The 27,099-nt window shown below is 45.9% G+C and overlaps 1 protein-coding gene across 2 annotated transcripts in view; it reads left to right on the top strand.

Moving 5' to 3' along the window:
- The window catches only part of ADCY1 (adenylate cyclase 1), a 763,759-nt gene that overhangs the window by 261,779 nt on the left and 474,881 nt on the right, over nt 1–27,099 (top strand). For both annotated transcript variants that reach the window (XM_075827013.1, XM_075827012.1), the window contains exon 4: nt 12,395–12,506. In XM_075827013.1, coding sequence (XP_075683128.1) covers nt 12,395–12,506 — 112 coding nt within the window. The remainder of the gene's footprint in view (nt 1–12,394; nt 12,507–27,099) is intronic.

Raw genomic sequence — 27,099 nt, 5'->3', positions numbered from 1 at the left:
GGAAAAAATTTTGATATTAATTTTCGCGCCCTAATTCTAATAAACTCTGCAAAAGACCCGTTGGGTGTAAATGCTCACTATACCCCTAGAAAAATTCCTTGAAGGTTTTTCCAAAATGGGGTCACTTTTGGTGGGTTTCCACTGTTTTGGTCCCTCCAGTGCATTGCAAATGCGACATGGCACCGAAAACCATTCCAGCAAAATCATAAGTCCAAATGGCGCTCCTTCCCTTCTGAGCCCTGTTGTGGGTCCAAACAGCAGTTTATTACCACATATGGGGTATTGTCGTAATCGGGAGACATTGCTTTACAAATGTTGGGGTGCATTTTCTTCGTTATTCCTTGTAAATAATAACAATTTCTATGTTTCAGAAAAAAAGTACATTTTAATTCTTACAGACTAATTTCAATATATTTAGCGAAAAACCTGTGTGGTCAAAATGCTAACTATACCCCTAGATAAATACCTTAAGGGGTCTAGTTTTCGAAATGGGGTCGTTTATGGGGAGTTTCTATCATTCTGGCAGCTCAAAGCTTCTCCAAATGTACATTGGGGCCTAAAACATTTTCAAGCAAAATATGAGTCCTGAAAGCCTCCGGGTGTTCCCTTCCTTTGGGGCCCTGCCGTGTGTCCAAACAACGCATTAGGGCCACAATGTTGGTATTTTTGAAAACAGGAGAAAGAGGGTAATAGATTTTGGGGTGTGTTTCTTCATTTTCATGGTCGCTTTACAAAGAAATCGGTCTTCAAACAAATACTTTTATGAAAAAAGTGAAATTATTATTTTTTTCACCTGATATGCATTAAATTTAGCAGAGAACTGTGGGGTCAAAATAATTACTATACCCCTAAATAAATACCTTATGAGGTCTAGTTTTCTAAATGGGGTCGTTTATGGGGAGTTTCTATCGTTCTGGCAGCTCAAAGCCTCTCCAAATGTACAGTGGGGCCTAAAACATTTTCAAGCAAAATATGAGTCCTGAAAGCCTCCGGGTGCTCCCTTCATTTTGGGTCCTGCCGTGTGTCCAGGCAGCGCATTAGGGCCACAATGTTGGTATTTTTGAAAACAGGAGAAACAGGGTGATAGATTTTGTGGTGTGTTTCTTCATTCTCATGGTCGCTTTACAAAGAAATTGGTCTTCAAACTGATACTTTTATGAAAAAAAGTGAAATTTTTTTTTTTTCACCTGCTATGTATTAAATTTAGCAAAAAACTGTGGGGTCAAAATACTTACTATACCCTTAGGTAAATACCTTAAGGGGTCTAGTTTTCTAAATGGGGTCATTTGTGGGGTTTCCATCACTCTGAGACCTATGAGCCTCTGAAAACCTGGCTTGGTGCCGGAAAACAAAATGTACTTCAAAATTTATAAAATTATTATTCAATTTGTAAGTCCTCTAAATTGCTGAAAATTTATTTTATTTTTTCAAAAGTGCTGCCAAAATGGAGTAAAGAGATAGAAATATATATTTAATTAAAAAAATTTACAGTATGTGTGTACATATGTGACATATTGCAGTTAAAAATAGGGGAAAATGGTAATTTTTACAAAATTTCTTCCATTTTTCTATTTTTTTATTAATTTCCGCAAATCGTATCAGTCTACTTTTACCACTAAAATAAAGTACAACATGTGACGAAAAAACAATGTCAGAATTACTTGGATATTCAAAACTTTCACAGAGTTATTCTCTGATAAAGTCAGACATACCAGATTTGACAAATCTGGCTTGGTCATTAAGGTACAAACATGCCCGGTCATTAAGGGGTTAATCTCAGAGGCAGAAGGCTGAAATGTCGCTGTATTTTCTTTTATATTATATAGAGAGCTATAATATTGCCTAAACCGATCGGCAATCTGTCTAGGGTCAATGATCCTATCACCATTAGCGTCTATCAAAAAGGCTATACGGGAGCGCAATGCTGTCTGCTTCAATTTCTTCGCTAATAATGCCCCAGCTCTATTATTATGGACATATGTTTGTACTTGCATACGTTTAAGAAAAATATCATGTTGTGAAGTCAATAACGTCTGTAGGGATAATCGCATAGATCGCAATTCGGAAGCCAAACCAGGGGATGGGCCAGCTTTATTCCTAGTCTCTAATTCAGCAATTTTAAGCATAGTTTGTAATGGCAGGAAGGAGGTGAAGGGAACAAGTGAGCCCTAATCTACCCACCGCCCTGTCCCTGCCTACTTGCAACGACCCGCCCTAGGCGACGGGGTACAACTTGGCGGCGGTCCCTACGCTGTCTAAGTGCAAGGGAGTACAAACAGGGAACACGCAAGGGAAGGGGCAGTAGCCCACGGAACGCCGCGAGGAAACGGAGCGGTGAATAAGTCAGTCAGGATCAGGATGTAGTGGAGTATACCAACGAGAGCACGGAGCAGGAAGCAAGCCAGGGGCAAAGCGAAGCAGGATAAGCGGAACTGAAGCAAGGCAGAAGCACGGCAGAAGCAGGCTGGAGCAAGGCAGCAGTGGGGCCAGGAATCCAAGAAGAATAACAAGCACTGAGGAAGAGAACACGGCAGGTATAAATGGACAGGGGGCAGAGCTAACTCCGACTGACCAGGCCGCGATAGGCTCTCCCACTCCTGAGCCTGCCACCCTGGTTGGTGGGAGCCGGTGTCAGTCTAAGAGGTCTGGCCTCAGGTGTCGACTGATTAATCCCGGGAGTATACACAGACGAAGTACCTGGCAGATCCTTTACAGTACTCCCCCTTTTATGAGGGGCCACCGGACCCTTACTAAGAGGACCCGGTTTAGTGGGGAAGAGAAGGTGGAACCTCCTGATCAATACCCCAGCGTGAACATCACGAGCAGGTACCCAAGTCCTCTCCTCCGGCCCGTATCCTCTCCAATGGACCAGGTACTGGAGGGAGCCCTGGATCATCCTACTGTCCATAATCTTGGCCACCTCGAATTCCACCCCCTCAGGGGTGAGAACGGGAACAGGAGGTTTCCTCGAGGGGGACCAGGACGGGGAGCAGCGTTTAAGGAGGGAGGCATGGAAGACGTCATATATGCGAAAGGATGGGGGCAGCTCCAGACGGAAGGATACAGGGTTGAGGACTTCAATGATCTTATAAGATCCAATAAATCGGGGAGCAAACTTCCTGGACGGGACCTTAAGGCGCAAGTTCCTGGACGACAACCAGACCAGATCCCCGACGACAAACCGGGGGTTAGCAGAACGTCTACTATCAGCCTGAATCTTTTGTACGGTCTGGGACGCCTCTAGGTTCTTCTGAACCTGGGCCCAGACTGTGCACAGTTCCCGATGAACGTCCTCTACCTCAGGATTATTGGAACAACCAGGAGAAACGGAGGAGAACCTTGGGTTAAACCCGAAATTACAGAAAAACGGGGAGACCCCTGACGAGTTACTGACCCGGTTATTGAGGGAAAATTCGGCGAGGGGAAGGAATGAGACCCAATCAAATTGACAGTCAGAGATGAAACACCTTAAATATTGTTCGAGGGATTGGTTAGTCCTTTCCGTTTGGCCATTAGTTTTCGGGATGGAAGGCGGAGGAGAAGGACAGATCAATCTCCAACTTTTTACAAAAAGCTCTCCAAAATAAAGAAACAAATTGTACCCCTCTGTCAGAAACAATATTGACTGGGGCCCCATGGAGACGCAGAATGTGTTTAACAAACAAAGAAGCTAACGTCTTGGCGTTAGGTAGTTTCTTAAGGGGCACAAAGTGGCACATCTTGCTGAAGCGGTCTACTACCACCCACACCACCGACTTGCCCTGAGATGGAGGCAAATCGGTGATAAAATCCATGGAGATATGGGTCCAAGGTCTCTGGGGAATGGGCAAGGAACGTAGTAAGCCCGCAGGTCGGGACCTAGGGGTCTTGGACCTAGCACAAACCTCACAAGCGGCGACGTAAGCCCTAACGTCTTTAGGCAACCCAGGCCACCAATAGTTTCTGGTAATGAGGTGTTTGGCACCCAAGATGCCAGGATGACCAGATAGTGCAGAGTCATGGTTTTCCCTGAGTACCCTTAGCCGGTATTGCAGGGGGACAAACAGTTTGTCCCCAGGGAGGTTCCCGGGAGCTGAACCTTGATCAGCCGCGATGTCAGAAGCTAAATCAGAATCAGTGGCAGAAACGATTATACCAGGGGGTAAAATACAAGCAGGATCCTTCTCGGAAGGAGGATTGGCCATGAAACTACGTGACAGTGCATCAGCCTTAATATTTTTGGACCCAGCCCTATAGGTAACCAAGAAATTAAATCTGGTAAAGAATATTGCCCAACGAGCTTGTCTAGGAAAACCAGATTCTTGTGGTCAGTAAGGACCGTTACCTGGTGTCTGGCCCCCTCCAGGAAGTGACGCCACTCTTCAAAAGCCCATTTAATGGCTAAAAGTTCGCGGTTGCCAATATCATAGTTACTCTCCGTGGGCGAAAACTTCCTAGAGAAGTAAGCACAGGGGCGGAGATGGGTGAGGGAGCTGGTACCCTGGGACAAGACGGCCCCCACTCCCACCTCGGATGCGTCAACCTCCACAATAAATGGCTCCCTTTGGTTGGGCTGAACCAGCACGGGGGTCGAGATAAAGCACTTCTTGAGGGTCTCAAAAGCCTGGACGGCCTCAGGGGGCCAATGGAGGACATCAGCACCCTTGCGAGTAAGGTCCGTAAGAGGCTTAGCGACGACCGAGAAGTTGGCAATAAATCTCCTGTAATAGTTAGCGAACCCCAAAAAACACTGTAGCGCCTTCAGGGAGGCAGGTTGGACCCATTCCGCCACAGCCTGAACCTTGGCATGGTCCATGCGGAATTCATGAGGAGTGAGGATTTGACCTAAAAATGGTATCTCCTGTACCCCAAACACACATTTTTCGGTCTTCGCAAACAGATTATTTTCCCGGAGGACCTGGAGGACCTTCCTGACATGCTCCACGTGGGAGGACCAGTCCTTGGAAAACACCAGTATGTCATCAAGGTACACTACAAGAAAATTACCCAGGTAATCTCTCAGAATTTCATTAATAAAATTCTGGAAGACGGCAGGGGCATTACACAACCCAAAGGGCATGACCAGGTATTCGAAATGACCTTCGGGTGTGTTGAACGCAGTTTTCCACTCATCCCCCTCTTTGATGCGGATAAAGTTATATGCCCCCCGTAGATCGAACTTAGAAAACCATTGGGCCCCCTGAACCTGATTAAAAAGATCCGGAATTAAAGGAAGGGGATACTGGTTCCTTACGGTGACCTTATTCAGGTTCCGATAATCAATGCACGGCCTAAGACCACCATCCTTCTTCCCCACGAAGAAGAAGCCAGCACCTACAGGAGAAGTCGAGGGGCGAATGAAACCCTAGGCCAGGCATTCTTGGATATACTCCCTCATAGCTTCACGTTCAGGACATGAAAGAGTAAATATCCTACCCTTAGGAAGCATGGCACCAGGCACCAAATCGATGGCGCAATCGTAATCTCTATGAGGGGGCAACACCTCGGAAGCCTCCTTAGAAAACACATCAGCGAAGTCCTGAACAAACTCAGGAAGCGTGTTTACCTCCTCCCGGGGAGAAATAGAGTTAACCGAAAGACATGACATCAGGCATTCACTACCCCATTTGGTGAGATCCCCAGTATTCCAATCAAACGTGGGATTATGCAGCTGCAACCAGGGAAGACCTAATACCAGATCGAACGATAATCCCTGCATCACCAGTACAGAGCACTGCTCCAAATGCATGGAGCCAACAAGGAGTTCAAAAACAGGAGTATGCTGAGTAAAATAACCATTAGCAAGAGGAGTGGAGTCGATACCCACTACCGGGATAGGATAAGGCAAATCAATAAAAGGTATTTTTAGAGACATAGCAAATTCCACAGACATGATATTAGCAGATGAGCCAGAATCCACGAAGGCACTGCCAGTGGCAGACTGGCCAGCAAACGAGACCTGAAAGGGAAGCAAAATTTTATTGCGTTTCATATTAACGGGAAATACCTGTGCGCCCAAGTGACCTCCCCGATGATCACTTAGGCGCGGAAGTTTTCCGGCTGTTTATTCTTGCGCCTGGGACAGGTGTTCAGTAGATGCTTGTCGTCCCCACAATAGAAGCAGAGACCATTCTTCCTGCGAAACTCTCTACGTTGTCGAGGGGACATGGAGGCCCCGAGTTGCATAGGTACCTCCGAGTCCTCCGTGGAAGAGCGAGGAGACGGGACCTCGGGGGGAATCGCAGGGAAGCCAGAGGGGAACACATTGAAACGTTCAAGCTGACGTTCCCTGAGACGTCGGTCAAGTTGTACTGCTAGGGCCATAACCTGGTCTAGGGAGTCAGAAGAGGGGTAGCTAACCAGCAGATCCTTCAGGGCGTCAGATAATCCTAACCTAAACTGGCACCTTAGGGCCGGGTCGTTCCACCGAGAAGCTACGCACCACTTTCTAAAATCAGAACAGTATTCCTCAACAGGTCTCCTACCCTGACGTAAGGTCACCAGCTGACTCTCGGCTAAGGCAGTCCTGTCAGTCTCGTCGTAAATGAGTCCGAGGGCAGAGAAAAAACGATCAACGGAGGAAAGTTCAGGGGCGTCAGGAGCCAAGGAGAAAGCCCACTCTTGGGGCCCTTCCTGGGGTCGGGATATAATGATACCCACCTGCTGGTTCTCGGAACCTGAGGAGTGAGGTTTTAGGCGGAAATAAAGTCTGCAACTCTCCCGGAAGGAGAGAAAAGTCTTACGGTCCCCTGAGAACCGGTCAGGTAACTTGAGGTCGGGTTCTAGAGGTGAGGTGAGGGGTACTACTAAGGCAGCGTCACCCTGGTTGACCCTCTGAGCCAGGGCCTGGACCTGTAGGGAGAGGCCCTGCATCTGCTGGGTCAGGGTCTCAAGGGGGTCCATGATAGCGTCAGCGTAGGAGAAATGGTAGACTAGGTATGGGCTTGTTATTATGTAATGGCAGGAAGGAGGTGAAGGGAACAAGTGAGCCCTAATCTACCCACCGCCCTGTCCCTGCCTACTTGCAACGACCCTCCCTAGGCGACGGGGTACAACTTGGCGGCGGTCCCTACGCTGTCTAAGTGCAAGGGAGTACAAACAGGGAACACACAAGGGAAGGGGCAGTAGCCCACGGAACGCCGCGAGGAAACGGAGCGGTGAATGAGTCAGTCAGGATCAGGATGTAGTGGAGTATACCAACGAGAGCACGGAGCAGGAAGCAAGCCAGGGGCAAAGCGAAGCAGGATAAGCGGAACTGAAGCAAGGCAGAAGCACGGCAGAAGCAGGCTGGAGCAAGGCAGCAGTGGGGCCAGGAATCCAAGAAGAATAACAAGCACTGAGGAAGAGAACACGGCAGGTATAAATGGACAGGGGGCGGAGCTAACTCCGACTGACCAGGCCGCGATAGGCTCTCCCACTCCTGAGCCTGCCACCTTGGTTGGTGGGAGCCGGTGTCAGTCTAAGAGGTCTAGCCTCAGGTGTCGACTGATTAATCCCGGGAGTATACACAGACATAGTACCTGGCAGATCCTTTACATAGTTCCTTTTAAACCGAGAACAACAAGCCTTAATAAGTAAACCTCTCATAAAGGCTTTATGAGCGTTCCACAAAACATGAGGGCAGGCAACCGAGTTTATATTAGTGGAAAAATAATGAGACAATTCCGATTTCAAATATTACGCATGTTCAGGATGATGAAGAATAAAATCATTCGGTTTCCATTGGGAGGGAGAGGGTGAGGGAAATTTTTCCTCCAAGGAAGGTGACACTGGGGCATGGTCAGACCACGTAATGTATCCTATACTAGAAGATTGGGCTTGAACAAGAGCTCTACCATCTACCACAAATATATCAATTCTAGAGTCTGAAAGGTGAGACTGTGAAAAATAAGTATAGTCCCGTTCCGTTCCATGCTGACACCTCCACACATCATACAAGCCCTCCTCCACCAGAACCTGGGACAGCGGCACCGTGAGTCTAGTCTTGTTAGTGGTATCCATACTGGGATCCCCTATGGAATTAAAATCTCCTCCTAAGATCAGAAGGCCCTGAGCAAATTACCTAATTTTAGTTAACAGCGAACGGAAATAGTGTTGTTGACGTTTGTTTGGGAAGTAAACATTAACAAATGTATATAACACATTATTAATCTCACAGACAAGCCCTAAATATCGACCTTGTGGGTCCTGAATGAGGGACTTCATATTGAAAGCAACTGAGGACTTAATGGCAATCATAACCCCCTTACGCTTGGCCGAGCAGGAGGAGGTGAACGTGTGAGGAAAATATTTATTAGAAAATTTGGGAGTTTTGTCCGAATGGAAGTGCGTTTCTTGCACGTCACACTTAAGGGCCTTAGCCTCTCTCCATAAGAGACTGTGTTTAAAAGGACTATTACGCAGTACCATGTTCTTGGTAGAAAATCATGTGCTGGGAAGACATGAGGAGTCGTTGAACAAATGCACTATAACGAAACCCACTCCATAAATCCACATTATCAGCAATCCGGGATCCCTGATCTACTATATAGTACATGGTGTTCCTAGAATACAAACAACTGAACAAGAAAGGACAAAAGGAAAAAATAAAAACAAATGAACCTAAAGACATAATGCTCTGTGAGCACCGAATTTCCTGGGGGAGAAAGCACATCATACAATGCTCAATAAGAATATAATACCATATTAGCGTATATCTAACTTAGCATGTCATATTAGATTAGATACTCGGGTCATATAGATAAGAGCTTACAGGAAAAGAAACAGTTCAGTTACTATTGGATCTCACAGTGTCCCACTCCTTAGTAACGTGCGACGGAGATCTGCTTTTGTCAGCCGGTCCCGTGGAACCAACTGAACCGATATCCCACTTCTGCAGCCACCGCAATCCTTCTTCCACCGAGGACACTGTAGTCGAGGTACCATTATGGTTAATCAGAAGCTTGATTGGAAATCCCCATTTATACTTGATGTTGTGATCCCATAACAGCTTTGTCACCGGGAAAAACTCTCTGCGTGCCTGCGGAGTAGCTGCAGAGAGATCTGGAAACAAGGAGATAGAGGAATATGGCGAGGGCAGCACCTTAAGCTTTCTGGATTGGAACATTATGCATTCCTTGACATGGTAGAAGTGAATCCTGGCTAGCGTATCTCTTGGCGCCTATTCAGGAGCAGCTTTTGATTTGGGCACCCTATGAGCCCGATCTATAGTAAGATCCAGTTTCGAGACAGAGGGTACAACAGTGAGAAAGAGACGTCTGAGGAATGATTGGATGTCTGATGGAGCCACATCTTCTGGAATACCTCAGATTTTTATATTATTCCGTCTGGACCTATCCTCAGCATCTGTAGCTTTAGTTTTGAGCCATTTAACATCTTCTTCCAGTGCCGTGTGTGCATCCACTAATTCATTGTGCGCTGTAGTGACATCTTCCATTTTGCATTCGAGATGATCAGTGCGATCTCTCAAAGCATTAACATTAGATTGAAGCTTCCGGACCAAAGAAGATACGCTGTGATTAATGCCATTCTGGAGCACAACAAGCATATTTTTCAGGGTGTCCACTGTGGTCTATGACCCTATGGTCAGTAGAAGAAGGAAACTGATGAAGATCACATTGAGCAGCCACCACAACTGGAGAGACAGGCAGACAATCTGATTGCAAACATTTCTTCTGATCTGGGCCTTTACGTGCAGGCGAAGCTGTAGGAGATAGGGAAGACCCTCTCCGGCACCCATCCCTAGTTTGCTCCGAGTCACAAGGAGAGACTCTGTCTTCTGAGAGTACCTCTGGGGGGACCCCTGCGGTGGAGGAGTGCATACATGTGATTGTGATAGAGGGGCCGGCGGAGCCAAATCTTCTGCAGGCACCAAAGCAGGATTCCCAAAGTATTCTGTGAGTTTTCTGGGAGCTGCCTTGCCTTTCCGTTTAGTCATGACGACGTGAACTGCAAGTACCAGACACCAGCAGGTAAGTATGCAAAGTAATATAGGCCACTCAGCAGTGTTATACAATAGGTTAGACAGACCCCCGTTCCAAGAGAGACCACTGTTTAAGGAATGCCTCCAGATACCAGCCAAGCAGCAGAAGAAATGTCAACTATGTCCGGTAAGAGCAGGATATACACACCCTAAGCCGCTTCACAAATTTAGGCCGTGGCTTATTTGGCCTTCCAAGGCCTCAGCAAAAGATCACAAGCAAGACAGTCAAGATGCCACAATGTATGAGGCAAAAGATGTTTGAAGAATCTACAGAGGGAGATAGTCAGCTAGTAAGTGCCCCAGCCACCGATGTCTGACGAATTAATAACTCACACTGTCAGTTCTCGCACCTCGTGGTCAGTCCGGGCCCAGCTCACTCTCAATCCGGTCCCAGCTCCCACACACCGTCTCCTCCAACAACAGGACCCTCCTCACACACCGGACACACTCAACCTATTACCGGAGGTATCTTGTGCTGTGACAGGGATCCCAGCTGCATACAGCGAGATATGTCCTCACACTGTCGTCCTCCTCGCCACGTGGTCAGTCCTGACCTAGCTTTCTCTCAGCCCGGTCCCCGCTCCAAGACGCTGTCACTTCCAGTAGCGGGCCCCACTCTGCAAACTGCACGCACCCGACAAGTTACCCGAGATATCCTGCTGTTAGTTAAGATTAGTTGAAGTACTTAGAAGTACTTTGCTATGTTGTGAGCCGCATTAAGCTTATGATGTGGCAGGAGCAACGGGATCAATCGGCCATTCCCTTCAGCAGCCAAACACCGCCCCCCTACACACGACTTTTTTTGATCACTTTTCATTCTTCGTTTTTTGAGGGGTGGTGACCAAAAAATAGCGATTATGGTAGTGTTTTTTTTTTTTCTTTTTTTGCGGTGTTCACCGTGTGGGAAAAATAAGATTATAGTTTTACAGTTTGGGTCGTTATGGACGCGGTGATACCAAATACATGTACTTTTTTAACGTTTACCTTTTTTTCGTATAATAAAGGACTTATTATAGGAAAAAAGGCGGTATTTGTTTTTTTTACTTTGAAACTTTAAATTTTACACTTTTATTCAAGGTTTTTATTAACTTTTTGTTTTGACCCACTAGGGGACTTGAAGGCCTGCACTTCTGATATTTACTCTAATACATTGCAATACCCACGTAGTGCAATGCATTAGAGCTGTAAGTTATTCACTGACGGCAAGCCTATAGGCCCCACCTCCGGGCGGGGCCCAATGGGCTTCCATATGTGACAGACCAGGAGGCCATTGTTAGCAATGATCGGCAACCCAGCGATCACATTGCAGCGATGACGATCGGCTTCAAACCACTATGATGCCACGATCGGTTTTGATCATCTAAGGGGTTAATGGCAGGGATCAGAGCTAGCTCCGTTCCCTGCAGTTACAACAGGGTGTCAGCTGTAACATACATCTGACACCAGCGGCTGATGTCGCAGGCTCAGCTTCTGAGCCTGTGCCATCTTGTTTCCGAAGGCATAAGCCTTTTAGGCCCCACCTCCGAGCAGGACCTAACAGGCTTCCGTACTTGGCAGACAGGAGGCCATTGGTATGCCTCCGGTCTGCCAAAGCAGCTATCGGAACCCTGCGATTAAATCGTTGGGTTCCGATCTGCTGGTAAACCCCATGGATGCAGCGCTCGCTTTTGAGCACTGCATTTAAGGGGTTAATCAACCAGATCGGAGGCTAGCTTCAGTCCTGGCCATGCAGCATGGTATCAGCTGTAATATACAGCTGGCTGGCGATGGTGCCAGAAGCTGAGCCCTCACCAGCAACATCATGTACTATTACGTTGTGTTTCCTTAAAAGACCTTAGAGACAGCAACGTAATAGTGCGTGACATGTCACCAAAGGGTTTAAAGGGTTGTCCCAAGATCAACATTTATTCTGATCGCTGGGGGACACACAGCTAAGACACCCACCAATCAATAGAACGGGGGGGGTGCCAAGCCCCCCGTTCCTCCTCACTGCACCCCCACAGTGAGGAGGGGTTTGAATGGACTGGCAGTCGAGCTTGTGCCATGCTACTCCATTTAAAGTCTATGGTACTGATTGAGACAGCCGAGTACAGTGCTCGGCTGTTTCCATCAGCATTATAAACATTGAATGGAAAGGCAGGGTGCATGCTCAACCGCTGCTCCATTAAAGCTCCACTGCGAGGGGGTAGGGGCAGTGAAGAGGAAAAGGGGGCTTGGGACCCCTGTTCTAGTGATGGTTGAGGGGTCCTAGATGTGGGGTCCCCAGCAATCAGATTTTTATAATCATAAGTGCATTAGTCTAGTAATTTTATTTTTATTAGAATAGAGGTTTGCTACAAAACTTAGCATAAAGATTTGAGAAGGTACTTGCATGATTTCATGAAAAAGAGTAAAAAAAATATATATAATTTCAAATATGTCTTTTTCTTTTAGCATTTTATTTGCAGATATTGTTGGCTTTACAAGTTTGGCGTCCCAGTGCACTGCTCAAGAATTGGTCAAGCTATTAAATGAACTGTTTGGAAAGTTTGATGAATTGGCGACAGTAAGTTCAGATTTTTTTTTATTCATTATAATATTTTTTTAATGCCAACATTTGGAAACAAATATTCAAACTAACAGAGGATATAATGAAAATTGGATTTATAGAAAAGGAAATAAAAATATAGATATAATTTCTAAAAAATATAAGATATATACATCATGGTTCAGCCTTAACATTGAGGGTATGGTCACACGTACAAAAAGAAGTGGTTGAAAATTACGTAGCTGTTGTCAAGGGAAAACAGCCTCTGATTTCAAGGCGTTTTTTTGAAGCTGAAAATGAAGCTTTTTTTCATTTGAATCTTCTTTTGAGGCATTTTTTATAATGTCAATGGAAAATCAGCTCCAAAAATTCCTCTAGGAGTGACATTCTACTTCTTTTGACGTCCCTTTTTTTACGAGGTGTTTTTTTTATTTTTTATTCAACTCTGTAAAAATACACCTCATGTGAACAGAACAGTGTATTTCCCATTGAATTTAACAGGAAGCTGTTTGTAGGCGCTTTGCTAGTGTTTTTCCAGGCGTATTTCAAGTCGTTTATACTTAGAAATATGCCTGAAAAAAACTGTGTGAACATACCCTAAAGGCTATGTACACATTTTTATTTTTTTTTAAATAAAAATGTCTATCAGTGTGATTGGTGCAACATTCAAAATACTTTTTATTAAAAAATATTTTTGCTTTTTGAGATACAGCTGCTTTGTATCCTGTATAAAGAGCAGCTGTATCGTGCGCTAAGACATTAATCCATCAGGTCCACGGGATTGTCTGGTTCAGTAAAAGCGGGACCTGCGTGTCTCTGACATGCTTGACCAACCTGTAATCGATTGCATCTAAGTTATGAAGTTATGACTCTGAAACACAGAACCTTCTGACACTTAACCGGTCAGTCCCGCGGACCTGACATGTTACATTATAGAATGCTGCTGTATCTCAAAAAGTAAAAATATTTTTTTTATAAAAAGTATTTTTAAAGTTGCACTGTTAGACATTTTTATTTAAAAAAAAATGATTAAAAAAGGTGTACACAGATTTTAACCCCTTCCCGCTGCAGCCACTTTTGACCTTCCTGACATCCTAATTTTTTTCAAATCTGACGTGTCATTTTATGTGGCAATAACTTGGGAATGCTTTTACCTATCCAAGCTATTCTGAGATTATTTTCTCGTGACATAACATATTGTACTTTATGCCAGACGTAAAATTTTTAAAAAATACCCACCAAAATGTTGAGAAAATGTGCAAAAAATAGCATATTTTTTAAATTAAACCCCCTAAGGATGCAGCCTGTTTCGGCCTTAAAGTGACACACGTGTCCTTAAGTGGTAATAACCTTGGAATGCTTTTGTGTATCCAAGCAATTCTGAAATTGTTTTCTTGTGACACATTGTACTTTGTTAGTGGTAAAATTTGGTCAATTACATACACCAAAATTCAGAGAAAATTTGCAGAAATTAAACATTTTCCACATTTTAAATGTATTTGCTTGTAAGACAGATAGTAATACCAGACAAATATAGTTACTAGTTAACATTTACCACATGTCTACTTTATGTTGGCATTGTTTTTTAAAAGTCCTTTTATTTTTCTAGGACATTACAAGTCTTTTAACTTTAGCAGCAATTTCTCACATTTTCAAGAAAATTTCAAAAACCTATCTTTTAACCCCCTGAAGGACGCAGCCTAGTTTGGGCCTAAAGGCTCAGAGCCTATTTTTCAAATCTGACATATTTCACTTTATGTGGTAATAACGTCAGAATGCTTAAACCTATCCAAGTTATTCTGAGATTGTTTTCTCGTGAGACATTGGGCTTTATGTTAGTGGTAAAATTTGGTCGATAGATCTACTGTTTATTTGTGAAAAATTGCAAAATTATACCACCCAAAATAGTTACTAGTTCACATTTCCCATATGTCTACTTTAGATTTGCATAGTTTTTGAAGATTCTTTTATTTTTCTTGGACGTTACAAGGCTTAGAACATAAACCGCAATTTCTCATATTTTTAAGAAAATTTCAAAAGCCTTTTTTTTAAGGTACCTGTTCAGTTCTGAAGTGGCTTTGAGGGGCCTATGTATTAGAAACCCCCATAAAAAACCCCATTTTAAAAACTAGACCCCTCAAAGTATTCAAAACAGCATTTAAAAAGTTTTTTTTAAACCCTTTAGGCATTTCACAGGAATTAAAGCAAAGTGAAGAGGCAATTTGCAAATTTCATTTTTCTTGCTGAATTTCAAATTTATTCTATTTTTTTTCTGTAACACAGAAGGTTTTACCAGAGAAACACTACTAAATATGTAATGTCCAGATGCTGCAGTTTTTAGAAATGTCCCACATGTGGCTATAGTGTGCTCGTGGATTAAAACACAAGCCCCAGAATCAAAGAAGCACCTAGTGCATTTAGGGGCCTCTTTTTTTATTAGAATATATTTTAGGCAGCATGCCAGGTTTGAAGAGGTGTTGTGGTGCCAAAAAAGTAGAAATCCCCAAAAAGTGACCCCATTTTGGAAACTGCACCCCCCAAGGAATTAATTTATGGTTGTTGTTACCATTTTGACCCCACAGTTTTTTCACAGAGCGTATTTGAATTGGGCTGTGAAATTTAAAAAATTAATTTTTTTCCAATAAGATGTCATTTTTGATCAAAATTTCTTATTTTCACAGGGAACACAATGCCCCATTCTGTTGCCCAATTTGTCCTGATTGTGGCAATACCCCATTTATGGTGATAAACTGCTGTTTGGGCCCATGGGAGGGATCAGAAGGAAAGGAGCACTGCACTATGTATTCTTTGGAGTCCAGATTTTGCTGGATTAGTTTTCGAGTGTCATGTCGCATTTGCAGAGCCCCAGAGGTATCAAAGCAATGGAAACCCACCAGACGTGACCCCATTTTGGAAACTACACCCTCAAGGAATTCATTTACGGGTGTTGTGACCATTTAGACACCACAGTTTTTTCACAGAATTTATTTGAATTGCGCTGTAAAATGTATTTTTTCCAATAAGATGTCGTTTTGGCTCAAAATTTCTTATTTTCACAAGGAATAAAATACCACATTTTGTTGCCCAATTTGTCCTGAGTCCGGCAATACCCCATTTGTGGTGATAAACGGCCGTTTGGGCCCATGGGAGAGCTCAGAAGGAAAGGACCACCATTTGGCCTACTGGTGATTTTCTGGTGCGAAGTCATGTATGAAGAAGCCCCTGAGGTACCAGTACAGTTGAAACTCCCGAGAAGTAACCCCGTTTTAAAAACTGTACCCCTTAAGTATTTCATCCAAAGGTGTAGTGAGCATTTTGACCCCACAGATATTGTGTAAAAGATAATGCACAGCAGAGGGTGCAGAGTGAGATTTGCAATTTTCTTACATATCTGCCATATCAGTGTCTGATATTGTGCCCAGCATGCACCACCGGAGACATGCACCCCATAAATTGTAGTGTGGGTTCTCTCGGGTACGGCAATACCCTACTTGTGGCTGTTAACAGCTGCCTGGGCACACAGCAGGGCCCAGAGGGGAAATATGAGGGGGATAAGCTGTGCAGAGTGCATCAGGGTAAGTAAAACTGGGGTAGATTGAAAATCAAGCGATGTATGATACATTTTAAAACACTTTAATACAGAGCCTTGGTTTTTCGGGACACGTGTCACATTGGTATATTATGTCCTTCCTTATCCCCCTCTTATAGCAGCACCTCTTTTGACTTTTCCCCTTCTTGCCAGTTTGGGGAACTTCTCCTGCAAAGTGTTGCCCTGGTACGATGCGTGTCGCCTCGCTTCCAGAAGTACTGGATGTCCTCCCCTCTTCCTGGTCCCTAAATATTAGGTTCTTGATAACCACCTCTTGATATTCCAGGAAAGTTCCCGTCTGGCCTGTACATCGATGTAGCACGTACACATTGTACAATGCCATCAGTATGATGTGCACGGCCAGCTTCTTATACTGCATCGCATGGCACTGTAGGGCTTCAGGACTGTATCTGACAAGTCCACCCCTCCCATGTACCTATTGTAGTCCAGGATGCAGTCTGGTGTAGCGTCCATGGCCGCGGGCCGTCGGGTTTACTCACCTCCCGACGCCCGCAGCCATGGATCTGTGAGCGCTGGTCTCCGTCTCCCTCCTAGGAGATGCGAGCGCTCACTTCCGCTCCGTTCGGCTGGGTCCCGTAGGGTATGCGTGCACGCTCGCGCCCGGCCTTAAAGGGCCAGCACGTGCAATTAGGAAATCGTCATCACTATCAACTGCCACGATTTCCTGGTCTATAAGAAGGCCCCTGGCCTTCTAATCCTTGCCTGAGCGTTGTTAGTCTTTCCCAGTCTGTCTCGCAATGGTCCCTTCGTGTCTCCCGTTCCAGCTGTTACCCTTGCCCTGTTACCATTCCTGTATTCCGTATTGTTCTAGTTCCTGTGCCTACCAGCGTTGGCGTGTCATCTGCCACGTCAAGTGTCTTCTGTCATGTCAAGTGTCATCTGCCACGTCAATTGTCTTCCGCTTTATCGGATACTGCCCGCCACGTCTGGCTCCACCTGCCGCATCTGCCTCCATCCGTGCTGAAGCCACAGCCACCTCCCGGACTATTTCAGGTACCCAAGCATTACTGTCTGCCATTGACTTCCGCATAGACTGTGACCTGGTCAGCTGCCTCCCCGCTACGGCGGAGCGGCCTAGTGGGTCCACATACCCTGTGTCCGTGACAGTACGCTCAGGCCATGGAACCCGCTGGCCAGCCCAAGACCCCAGTACGGAGGATTCAGACAGAGATGCATGACCTACGCACACGTCAGTTTCAACTCCTTGAGGCGGTGAATTCTATCCTGGTCCGCCTGGATCTACTCGCTGTTCCACCCCCGGTTCTTCCTTCTGAAGCTGTTGCCGTGCCACTGCCTGTTGCTCCCCCTGTTTGTTCCGGATCCTCAGTTCCTCTGCCCCTTCCTCCTCGCTACGACCGTGACCCCAGAGTATGTAGAGGATTTCTCAATCAATGCACGGTGAATTTTAGGCTACGGCCTCATCTCTTCCCCTCCGAGGAGGCCAAAGTGGCATTTATTATCTCCCTACTCGCTGGAAAGTCCCTCACATGGGCGAACCCAATCTTGGAGCAACAAGGACCTGTATCCGCGGACCTAGCCTTGTTCCTGCAGTCCTTTCGTGCCGTGTTCGAGGAGCCGGGTCGAACATCCTCTACTCTGTTGACCCTCAAGCAAGAAGGCTCCACTGTAGCGGAGTAGCGGAGTATGCTATCTCCTTCCGTACCCTAGCAGCCGAGCTGGCATGTAACAATGAGGCACTGGTGGTGACCTTCTGGCAGGGTCTGTCCTCTCACATCAAGGACGAACTGGCAGCCCGCGACCTTCCTTCTACCTTGGATGCCCTCATCCTGTTAGCCACCCGGGTTGATAGGAGAATCCGGGAGTGCTCTCAAGAGGTTCGTCAGGAGAGCCGGGTCCACAGACCAGCACCCTCTGCCCAGAGACCACTATTGTCCACTCCTAGTGCGCTACCTGAAGAACCCATGCAGGTAGACAGAGTCCGGTTATCTGAACAGGAGAAGCAGCGCAGACGCTCCTCTGGACATTGTATGTATTGTTGCCTCAAGGGTCATTTTGTGCACCAATGCCCACAGAAACCGGGAAACTCCAGTACCTAGGGTTGGTTGGAGAGGCAACTCTAGGTGGAACGTCTCCAAACGATAAAACCTCTTCCAAATTATCGATACATGTGGCTATCGTCACCGGACAGACATCACATCCTTCCTCCGCCTATCTTGACTCTGGAGCGTCTGCTAATTTTATCCACCAGGATCTAGTGGATCGGTTTCAACTACCCACAGTCCGTCTGGAGAGACCCCTGGCAGTTGCCTCTGTGAATGGTCTACCATTGCCTGATCCGATCATGCTCATCACTGAGCCGTTGACACTACGGGTCCGAGCTCTTCACTCGGAACAGATCTCCTTCCTGGTACTACCTAAGGCTATCAATCCTATCCTGCTGGGTCTGCCATGGCTCCGTCTACACGCCCGACACTCGACTGGAATTCTGAAGACGTTCTTCAATGGGGTTCCAGATGCCATAGCCATTGCCTGTCACAAGTCCGTCCTGTTGTGCCCCCTCTGCCTCAGTCACTCTCCGATCTACCTTCTCAGTATGCCAGTTTTGCGGATGTCTTTTGCAAACGAGAGGCTGAGACGTTGCCTCCACATCGGAATTATGACTGTCCCATTGAATTGGTTCCCAATGCTTCTCTTCCCCGTGGACGAGTATATCCTCTCTCCTTGCCAGAGACTTTATCGATGTCAGCCTATATCAAGGAGAACTTGGAGAGGGGTTTTATTCGAAAATCTTCCTCCCCAACCGGGGCAGGTTTCTTCTTCTTTAAAAAGAGAGATGGATCTCTCTGACCCTGCATTGACTACCGTGGTCTCAATCAGATCACGGTCAAGAACGAATACCCGTTGCCACTCATTTCCGAGCTGTTTGATCGCATACGAGGAGCTAACATTTTTTCCAAGCTAGATCTGCGGGGGGCCTATAATCTAATCTGGATTCGCCGGGGTGACTAATGGAATACGGCATTTAACACCCGCGATGGGCACTACGAATACCTAGTGATGCCCTTCGGACTGTGTAACGCTCCCGCAGTATTTCAGAAGTTTGTTAATGATATCTTCCGAGATCTCCTCTATATGTGTGTTGTAGTTTATCTCGATGATATTCTAATTTTCTCCCCAGATCTGATGACCCATCGGAGGCATGTTCGTCAAGTTCTTCTGCGACTAAGAGAGAATCGCTTGTATGCCAAGTTAGAGAAATGCTCCTCTGAAAAGAGGTCTTTGCCCTTCCTGGGCTATGTCATCTCGGATCAAGGCCTTAAGATGGACCCTGAGAAATTAAAGTCTGTCCTGGAATGGCCACGTCCTCAAGGCCTAAGGGCCATACAGCGGTTCCTGGGTTTCGCCTATTTCTACCGGCAGTTTATTTCGAACTTTTCTTCTCTGACGGCCCCCATCTCTACCCTTACCAAGAAGGGTGTTAACGCCAGGGTATGGACTCCAGAGGCAGAGTCCGCAATCATTAGCCTCAAGAAAGCCTTCACTTCAGCTTCAATCCTCCATCCCCCTGACGTATCTCGGCAGTTCTCACTAGAAGTGGACGCTTCCTCTGTTAGTGCAGGCACACTTCTGTTCCAGAGGAGCTCCAAAGGAAAGGCAGTTGTATGTGGCTACTATTCAAGACTGTTTTCTTCTCCTGAGCGCAATTACTCCATTGGAGATCAGGAGCTACTGGCTATCAAATTGGCCCTGGAGGAGTGGAGACATCTTCTGGAGGGCGCTGCTCACCCCATCCTGATCTTCACCGACCACAAGAACCTCACCTACCTTCAGTCCGCTCAAAGACTGAATCCTCGTCAAGCCAGGTAGTCACTGTTCTTCACCCGTTTCCAATTTGTGCTCCACTACCGTCCCGCTGACAAGAATGTGAGGGCCGATGCCCTGTCCAGATAATTTGAGACGGAAGACACGGTGGAGTCCCTTCAGACTATCATAGACCCATCCTGCGTTGTTACCGCCAATCCTCTGCAGCTTAGAAATATCCCTCCGGGGAGAACTTTTGTTCGGTTGGCAGACAGAAAAAGAATTCTCCGCTGGGGACACAGTTTTAAACTAGCTGGGCACGCCGGTGTCCGTAAAACCCAAGACCTGATTGATCGTCACTTCTGGTGGCCCACGCTTCCTAAGGACGTTCTAGACTTTGTCTCTGCTTGCACGATGTGAGCCTCTAATAAAGTGACTCACTCCAAGCCTGCCGGCCTGCTTCAACCTCTGCCTGTACCAAGTGCCCCCTGGCAGCACATTGCTATGGACTTCGTCACAGACCTTCCTCTCTCAGCAGGATGCAACACCATCTGGGTGGTGGTTGACCGGTTCTCTAAGTTGGCACATTTTATTCCGCTGACCGGCCTACCCTCTGCTCCCCGACTGGCGAGTCTCTTCATTCAGCACATCTTTCGCTTGCATGGCTTGCCTCTTCACATTGTGTCCGACCGGGGGGTTCAGTTTACCTCGAAGTTCTGGAGAGCCCTCTGTAAACTCCTGGATGTGAGTTTGGACTTTTCCTCTGCCTATCACCCCCAGTCCAATGGGCAAGTTGAGAGGATCAACCAGATAATGGAAAATTATCTCTGCCTGTAATGACAGGGATAGGGAAACAGACAAGTGAGCCCTAATCTACCCGCCACTCAGTCCCTGCCTACTTGCAATGACCCGCCCTAGGCGACGGGGTACAACTGGTCGACGGTCCCTACTCTCAGTAAGTGCACGACAGACAACCAGACAAGGAAACACAGAACAAAGGGAAACAGGGCAGTTGCCCACGGCAACACCGTGAGCAACAAGAGTAGTAAACGAGCCGAGTCAAACCAGGAGAGTACGTGGTGCCAAACGCAGAGCAGGAGAGTAGTGAACAAGCCGAGTCAAACCAGGAGTGTACGAGGTACCAAACGCAGAGCAGAAGAGTAGTCAGTAAGCCAGGGTCAATACGAAGCAGGGACAAGTAGTTCAAGAAGCTGCAGCAGGGCCAGGAAACCAATAGAGAAGAATCACAAGCAAGGAGGAACAGGAAAGGCAGGTATAAATAGACAGAGGGCGGGAGCTAGCTCCGTCTGGCCAGGCTGTGATAGGCTCTCCCACTCCTAAGCCTGCCATCCTGAGTGGTAGAAGATGGAGTCAGTCTCACAGACATAGAAGCAGGTGCAGACTGATTACCTATGGGCGTGGATACAGAAGCTGTGCCTGGCAGATCCTTAACACCGCCACTTCATCTCTTCACAGCACGATAACTGGGTACAGCTTCTTCCATGGACCGAGTTTTCTTACAACAACCACACAAGTGAGTCCACCACTTCCACTCCGTTTCACATCGTGTATAGTCAACATCCCATAGTTCCTCTTCCTGTATCAACTTCATCTCAGGTACCTGCTGCTGACTCTACATATGGGGACTTCCTGCAAATCTGGCAACAGACCCGGTCCTCTATTTTGCTGGCGGTAGATCGCATGAAGCGTAAGGCAGATACTAAGAGAAGAGAGCCGCCTCAGTATCCTCCTGGGACTAAAGTCTGGCTGTCCTCTCGGAACATTCGCTTGAGGGTGCCCTCATACAAGTTTTCTCCCAGGTTCCTTGGTCCTTTCGAGATCCTGCCACAAATTAACCCTGTCTCCTATAAGCTGCGGCTGCCTCCTACCCTCAGAATCCCTAACTCCTTCCATGTGTCCCTCCTGAAACCAGTGGTCCTGAACCGCTACAGCAAGACTTCTAGTTCCACAGTTGCTCCCAGCGGTCCTTCTCATGTATTCGAGGTAAAGGAGATCCTGGACTGCAAAAGGGTAGGAGGAAAGACTTTCTATTTGGTGGACTGGAGAGGGTTTGGTCCTGAGGAGAGGTCCTGGGAGCCAGAAGAGAACCTGCTCTTATTAAAAAGTTCCTTTCTCACTCTGGCCCCAAGAAGAGGGGGTGTAAGAGGGGGGATACTGTAGCGTCCATGGCCGCGGGCCGTCGGGTTTACGCACCTCCCGACACCCGCAGCCATGGATCTGTGAGCGCTGGTCTCCGTCTCCCTCCAAGGAGATACCAGCGCTCACTTCCACTCCGTTCGGCTGGGTCCCATAGGGTGCGCGCACACGCTCGCGCCCGGCCTTAAAGGGCCAGCGCGCAATTAGGAAATCGTCATCACTATCAACTGCCACGATTTCCTGGTCTATAAGAAGGCCCCTGGCCTTCTAATCCTTGCCTGAGCGTTGTTAGTCTTTCCCAGTCTGTCTCGCAATGGTCCCTTAGTGTCTCCCGTTCCAGCTGTTACCCGTGCCCTGTTACCGTTCCTGTATTCCGTATTGTTCTAGTTCCTGTGCCTACCAGCGTTGGAGTGTCACCTGCCATGTCAAGTGTCACCTGCCACGTCAAGTGTCTTCTGCCACGCCAAGTGTCTTCTGCCACGCCAAGTGTCATCTGCCACGCCAAGTGTCATCTGCTACGCCAAGTGTCTTCTGCCACGCCAAGTGTCATCTGCCACGCCAAGTGTCATCTGCCACAGTGTCTTCCGCTTCATTGTATACTGCCCGCCACGTCTGGCACCACCTGCCGCATCTGCCTCCATCCATGCTGAAGCCACAGCCACCGCCCGGACTATTTCAGGTACCCAAGCATTACTGTCTGCCATTGACTTCCGAATAGACTGTGACCTGGTCAGCTGCCTACCCGCTACGGTGGAGCGGCCTAGTGGGTCCACATACCCTGTGTCCGTGACATTTGGTTTGGAGGTCTCTGTACTGGTACCTCGTCCTGGTACATGGGTACTTGTGTGACATCTCTCTTGTCCTTGTACTTGACACACAATATGTTGCTGCTAGAATGTGCCCTGCTCTCACCCCTTCTTGTTTGCCCAAGCAGAGTCTTAGGGAGGCCTCTCAGACTTTTTCTAGCAGTGCTTCATGCTGCAGTACTTCTGGAAGCGAGCCACTTGAAGAGTGGGGCGCTGGTATAAAAATTATCCAGGTAGAGGTGTTAACCCTGGTCCAGAAGTGGGTGCACCAAATCCCACACCATTTTTGCGTTAAATCCCAGTAAGGGGGGAATTCTGGGTGCTGAATACTGGTGTCCTGCCCTTCATATATCCTAAATTTGTAGGTATAACCTGATGCACTCTCGCACAGCTTATACATCTTCACGCCATACCTTGCCCTCTTACTCGGCAGGTACTGGCGGAATTGAAGCCTGCCTTTAAAATGTACCAAGGACTTATCAATAGAAATACAGTTCTCGGGGGTGTATGCTTGGGAAAACTGGGCACTGAAATGGTCTAATAGGGGTATCCGTTTATACAAACGGTCAAAACTGGGGTCATCTCGGGGTGGGCACTGCTCATTATCATTATAATGTAAGAAGCGAAGTATTGCCTCATAACGCATCCTGGACACGGCCATGCTGTACATCGGGGTGTGGTATAAGAAAAAGCCTCTTTTTTTTCTTTTTTTTTTAGGTTCCAGTTCCGAAGTGGCTTTGTGGGGCTTATATAATAGAAACCCCTATCAAACACCCCATTTTAGAAACTAGGCCCCTCAAATTATTCAAAACAGCATTTAGAAGTTTATCAACCCTTTAGGTGTTTCACAGGAATTGAAAGCAATGTAAAGGTGAAATTTACATATTTCATTTTTTGTCAGAAAATCCTATTTATTCAATTTTTTTCAGTAAAACAGAAGGTTTTACCCGAGAAACGCAACTCAATACTTATTGCCCAGATTCTCCAGTTTTGAGAAATATCCCACATGTGGCCCTAGTGTGGTAATGGACTGAAGCACCGACCTCCGAAGCAAGGATTTATAGGCCTCCTTCTTATTAGGTACCATGTCCGGTTTGTAGAGGTCTTGTGGTGCCAAAACAGTAGGAACCCCCCAAAAGTGACCCTAGTTTGGAAACTAGACCCCTTGAGGAATTCATTGCTACTATTGTTGTTTATTCTATTTTTTTACAGCGTTCACCGTGCGCTATAAATGACATATTAACTTTATTCTGTGTGGCGATACGATTGCGGCGATACCATATGTTTATTTTTATGTCTTATGGCGTTTGCACAATAAAATACTTTTTATTAAAAATCATGTACTTTTTGTGTTGCCATATTCTAGGAGCCATAATGTGTTTTTTTTCCCATCAAGAAAGCCGTGTGAGGACTTGTTTTTTGCGTAACGAACTGTAGTTTCAATCAGTACCATTTTTAGGTACATGCTACTTTTTGAACTCTTTTTATTCTATTTTTTTGGGAAATGTAGTGACCAAAAAATTGTGATTCTGGTTGGGTTTATTATTATTTTCTTTTAAGGAAGTCACCGTGCGGGATAAATAACAAAATACTTTTGTAGTTCAGGCCGTTACGGACACTGCAATACAAATTATGTATAGTTTATTTGTTTATTTATTTATTTATTTTTATTAATAATAAAGGACTGATAAGGGGAAAAGGGGGATTTTTACATTTGTTACTTTGAAAACTTTTATTTTCTTATCTTTACACAACTTTTTTTAAATTTTTTTTAACTTTATTACTTTGTCCCACCAGTGTACTTGAGGGCAGGAGGCCCTGATCGCTATTCTAATATACTGCTCTACATGCGTAGTGCAGTGTATTAGAGCTGTCAGCTACTCGTTGACAGCAAGCATAGTGGGTCCTGACTTAGTCAGGACCCACTAGGCTTCCGTAGATGGTATAGCCATTGTTAGGCGTCCGGTTGCCATAGCCACCATCGCCGGCCACTATCGTGTAGAGGGCCGACGATGGTAGCTTAACACCTAAGAAGCCACAATCGCTATTGAACGCGGCTTCCAAGGGGTTAATCAGCGGGGACACAGCGATCGGTCCCCGATGAAGGAGCTGCAGCAACTGCTGTACAAGACAACAGCTGTCACAGCTCCTGTATGTGTCGGGAAGACGGCCGAAATGGTCGTTACTCCCGCGACATACTATTCTGGCGCTGAGTGCGAATGATGCACTTAGCACGACGGAATAGTACGTCGCTCAGCGCGAAGGGGTTAAGGACCCGTTACGTTCTGAAGTGGCATTGAGGGGCCTATATATTAGAAGGCCCCCTTAAATCGCCTAATTTTAAAACTGCACCCCTCAATTTATTCAAGACAGCAATTAGAAAGTTTCTAAACCCTTTAGGGTATGTGCACACACAAAATCAAAAACATCTGAAAGTACTGAGCTGTTTTCAAAGGCATTTTTTTCTATAGAGTCTGAAAAATGGCTCCAAAAACGGCTAAAGAAGTGACATGCAGTTCTTTTTCGCGGCCGTTTTTTTTAAAAAAAAAAAAGGCCACGTAAAAAACGCCCCGTCGGAACAGAACAACGTTTTTCCCATTGAAATCAATGGGCAGATGTTTGGAGGCATTCTGATCTTTCAACCGTTTCTCGGGACGTTTACGGGCTGAAAAACGGCTGAAAATACTCCGTGTGAACATACCGTTAGGCGTGTCTCAGGAATTAGAGTAAAGTGGAGGTAAAATATATAAAATTATAATTTTTCCCCGAAATGTCATTTTAATCCACTTTTCTGTGACACAGAACTTTTACCAGAGAAGCACAACTCAATATTTATTGCCCAGATTCAATTTTTTCTGTAACACAGAATGTTTTACCAGAGAAATACATCTGTGGCCCTAGTGTGCTAATAGACTGAAACACCGGCCTCAGAAGCAAAGGTGCACCTAGTGGATTTTGGGGCCTCATTTTTATTAGAATATATTTTAGGCACCGTCTCAGGTTTGAAAAGCGCCTTGTGGTGCCAAAACAGTGGAAACACTGCCAAAGAGACACCATTTGGCAAACTATACCCCTCAAGTAATTTATTGAGGGGTATAGTAAGCATTTTGAATCCACATGTTTTTTGCTGAATTTAGTGGAAGGCCGTTAAAATAAAAATCTATATTTTTTCCAATAAAACGTAGAAATGTTCAGTTTTTGAAAGGAATAAATTAGAAAAAGCACACCAATATTTGAAAATTAATTTCTCCCGCGTACAGCGATATCATATATGTGGTCATAAACGTCTGTTTGGAGACACGGCAGATCTCAGAAGGGAGGAGCACCATTTGGCTTTTGGAGTTCAAGTTTTGCTGGATTGGTTTTTGGGTATCGTGTCACATTTGCAACGCATCTGAGCTACCAAAACAGTGCATACCCCCCAAAATGACCCCATTTTGGAAACTACACCCCTCAAGGAATGTATCGGGCTATATTGAGTGTTTTGACCCTATAGGTTTTTTACAGAGTTTATTGGAATTAGGCCGTGAAATTGAAAATCAAAATGTTTTCTAATAAAATGTAGTTTTAGCTCAGATTTTTTCATTTTCCCACTAGATAAAGGAGAAAAAGCACCCAACATTTGTAAAGCAAACTCTTCTGAACTTAGCAATACCGTATATGTGGTAATAAACTGCTGTTTGGACACACGACAGGGCTTAGAGTGGAAGGAGCACCATTTGACTTTTGGAGCTCAAGTTTTGCTGGAATGGTTTGGGGCGCCATATCACATTTGCAAAGCCCCTGAGGGACTAAAACAGTGCAAACCCCACAAAAGTGACCCCATTTGGGAAATTACATCCCTCAAGGAATTTATCTAGGGGTATAGTTAGCATTTTGACTCCACTGTTTTTTTTTTTGCTGAATTTATTTGGATTCGGCAGTGAAACTGAAAATCTACTTTTTTCCCACTAAAATTTAGATTTTTTAAATTTTTGTGAGGAATAAAGGAGAAAAAACACCCCAACACTTGTAAAGCAATTTCTCCTGAGTACGGCAATACCCCATATATGGTCATAAACTGCTGTTTGAACACAATGCAGGGCTCAGCATGGCATGAGCGCTACTTGGCATGCAGATTTTGCTTGATTGGTTTCTGTTAAGCAGGTACTCCCGGGTATGGTGATGCCATATATGTGGACTTTAACTGCTGTTTAGGCACGTTGTTTGGTTCAAAATGAAGGGAACACCATTTGGCTTTTGGAGCGCAGATTTCGCTTGGTAGTAGTTCTGTATG

The sequence above is a fragment of the Rhinoderma darwinii genome, chromosome 5 (assembly GCF_050947455.1).
Source record: "Rhinoderma darwinii isolate aRhiDar2 chromosome 5, aRhiDar2.hap1, whole genome shotgun sequence".
Classification (NCBI taxonomy): Eukaryota; Metazoa; Chordata; class Amphibia; order Anura; family Rhinodermatidae; genus Rhinoderma; species Rhinoderma darwinii.
Note: the sequence above shows the minus strand (reverse complement) of the source record. Positions and strands in the feature narration are given on the sequence as shown.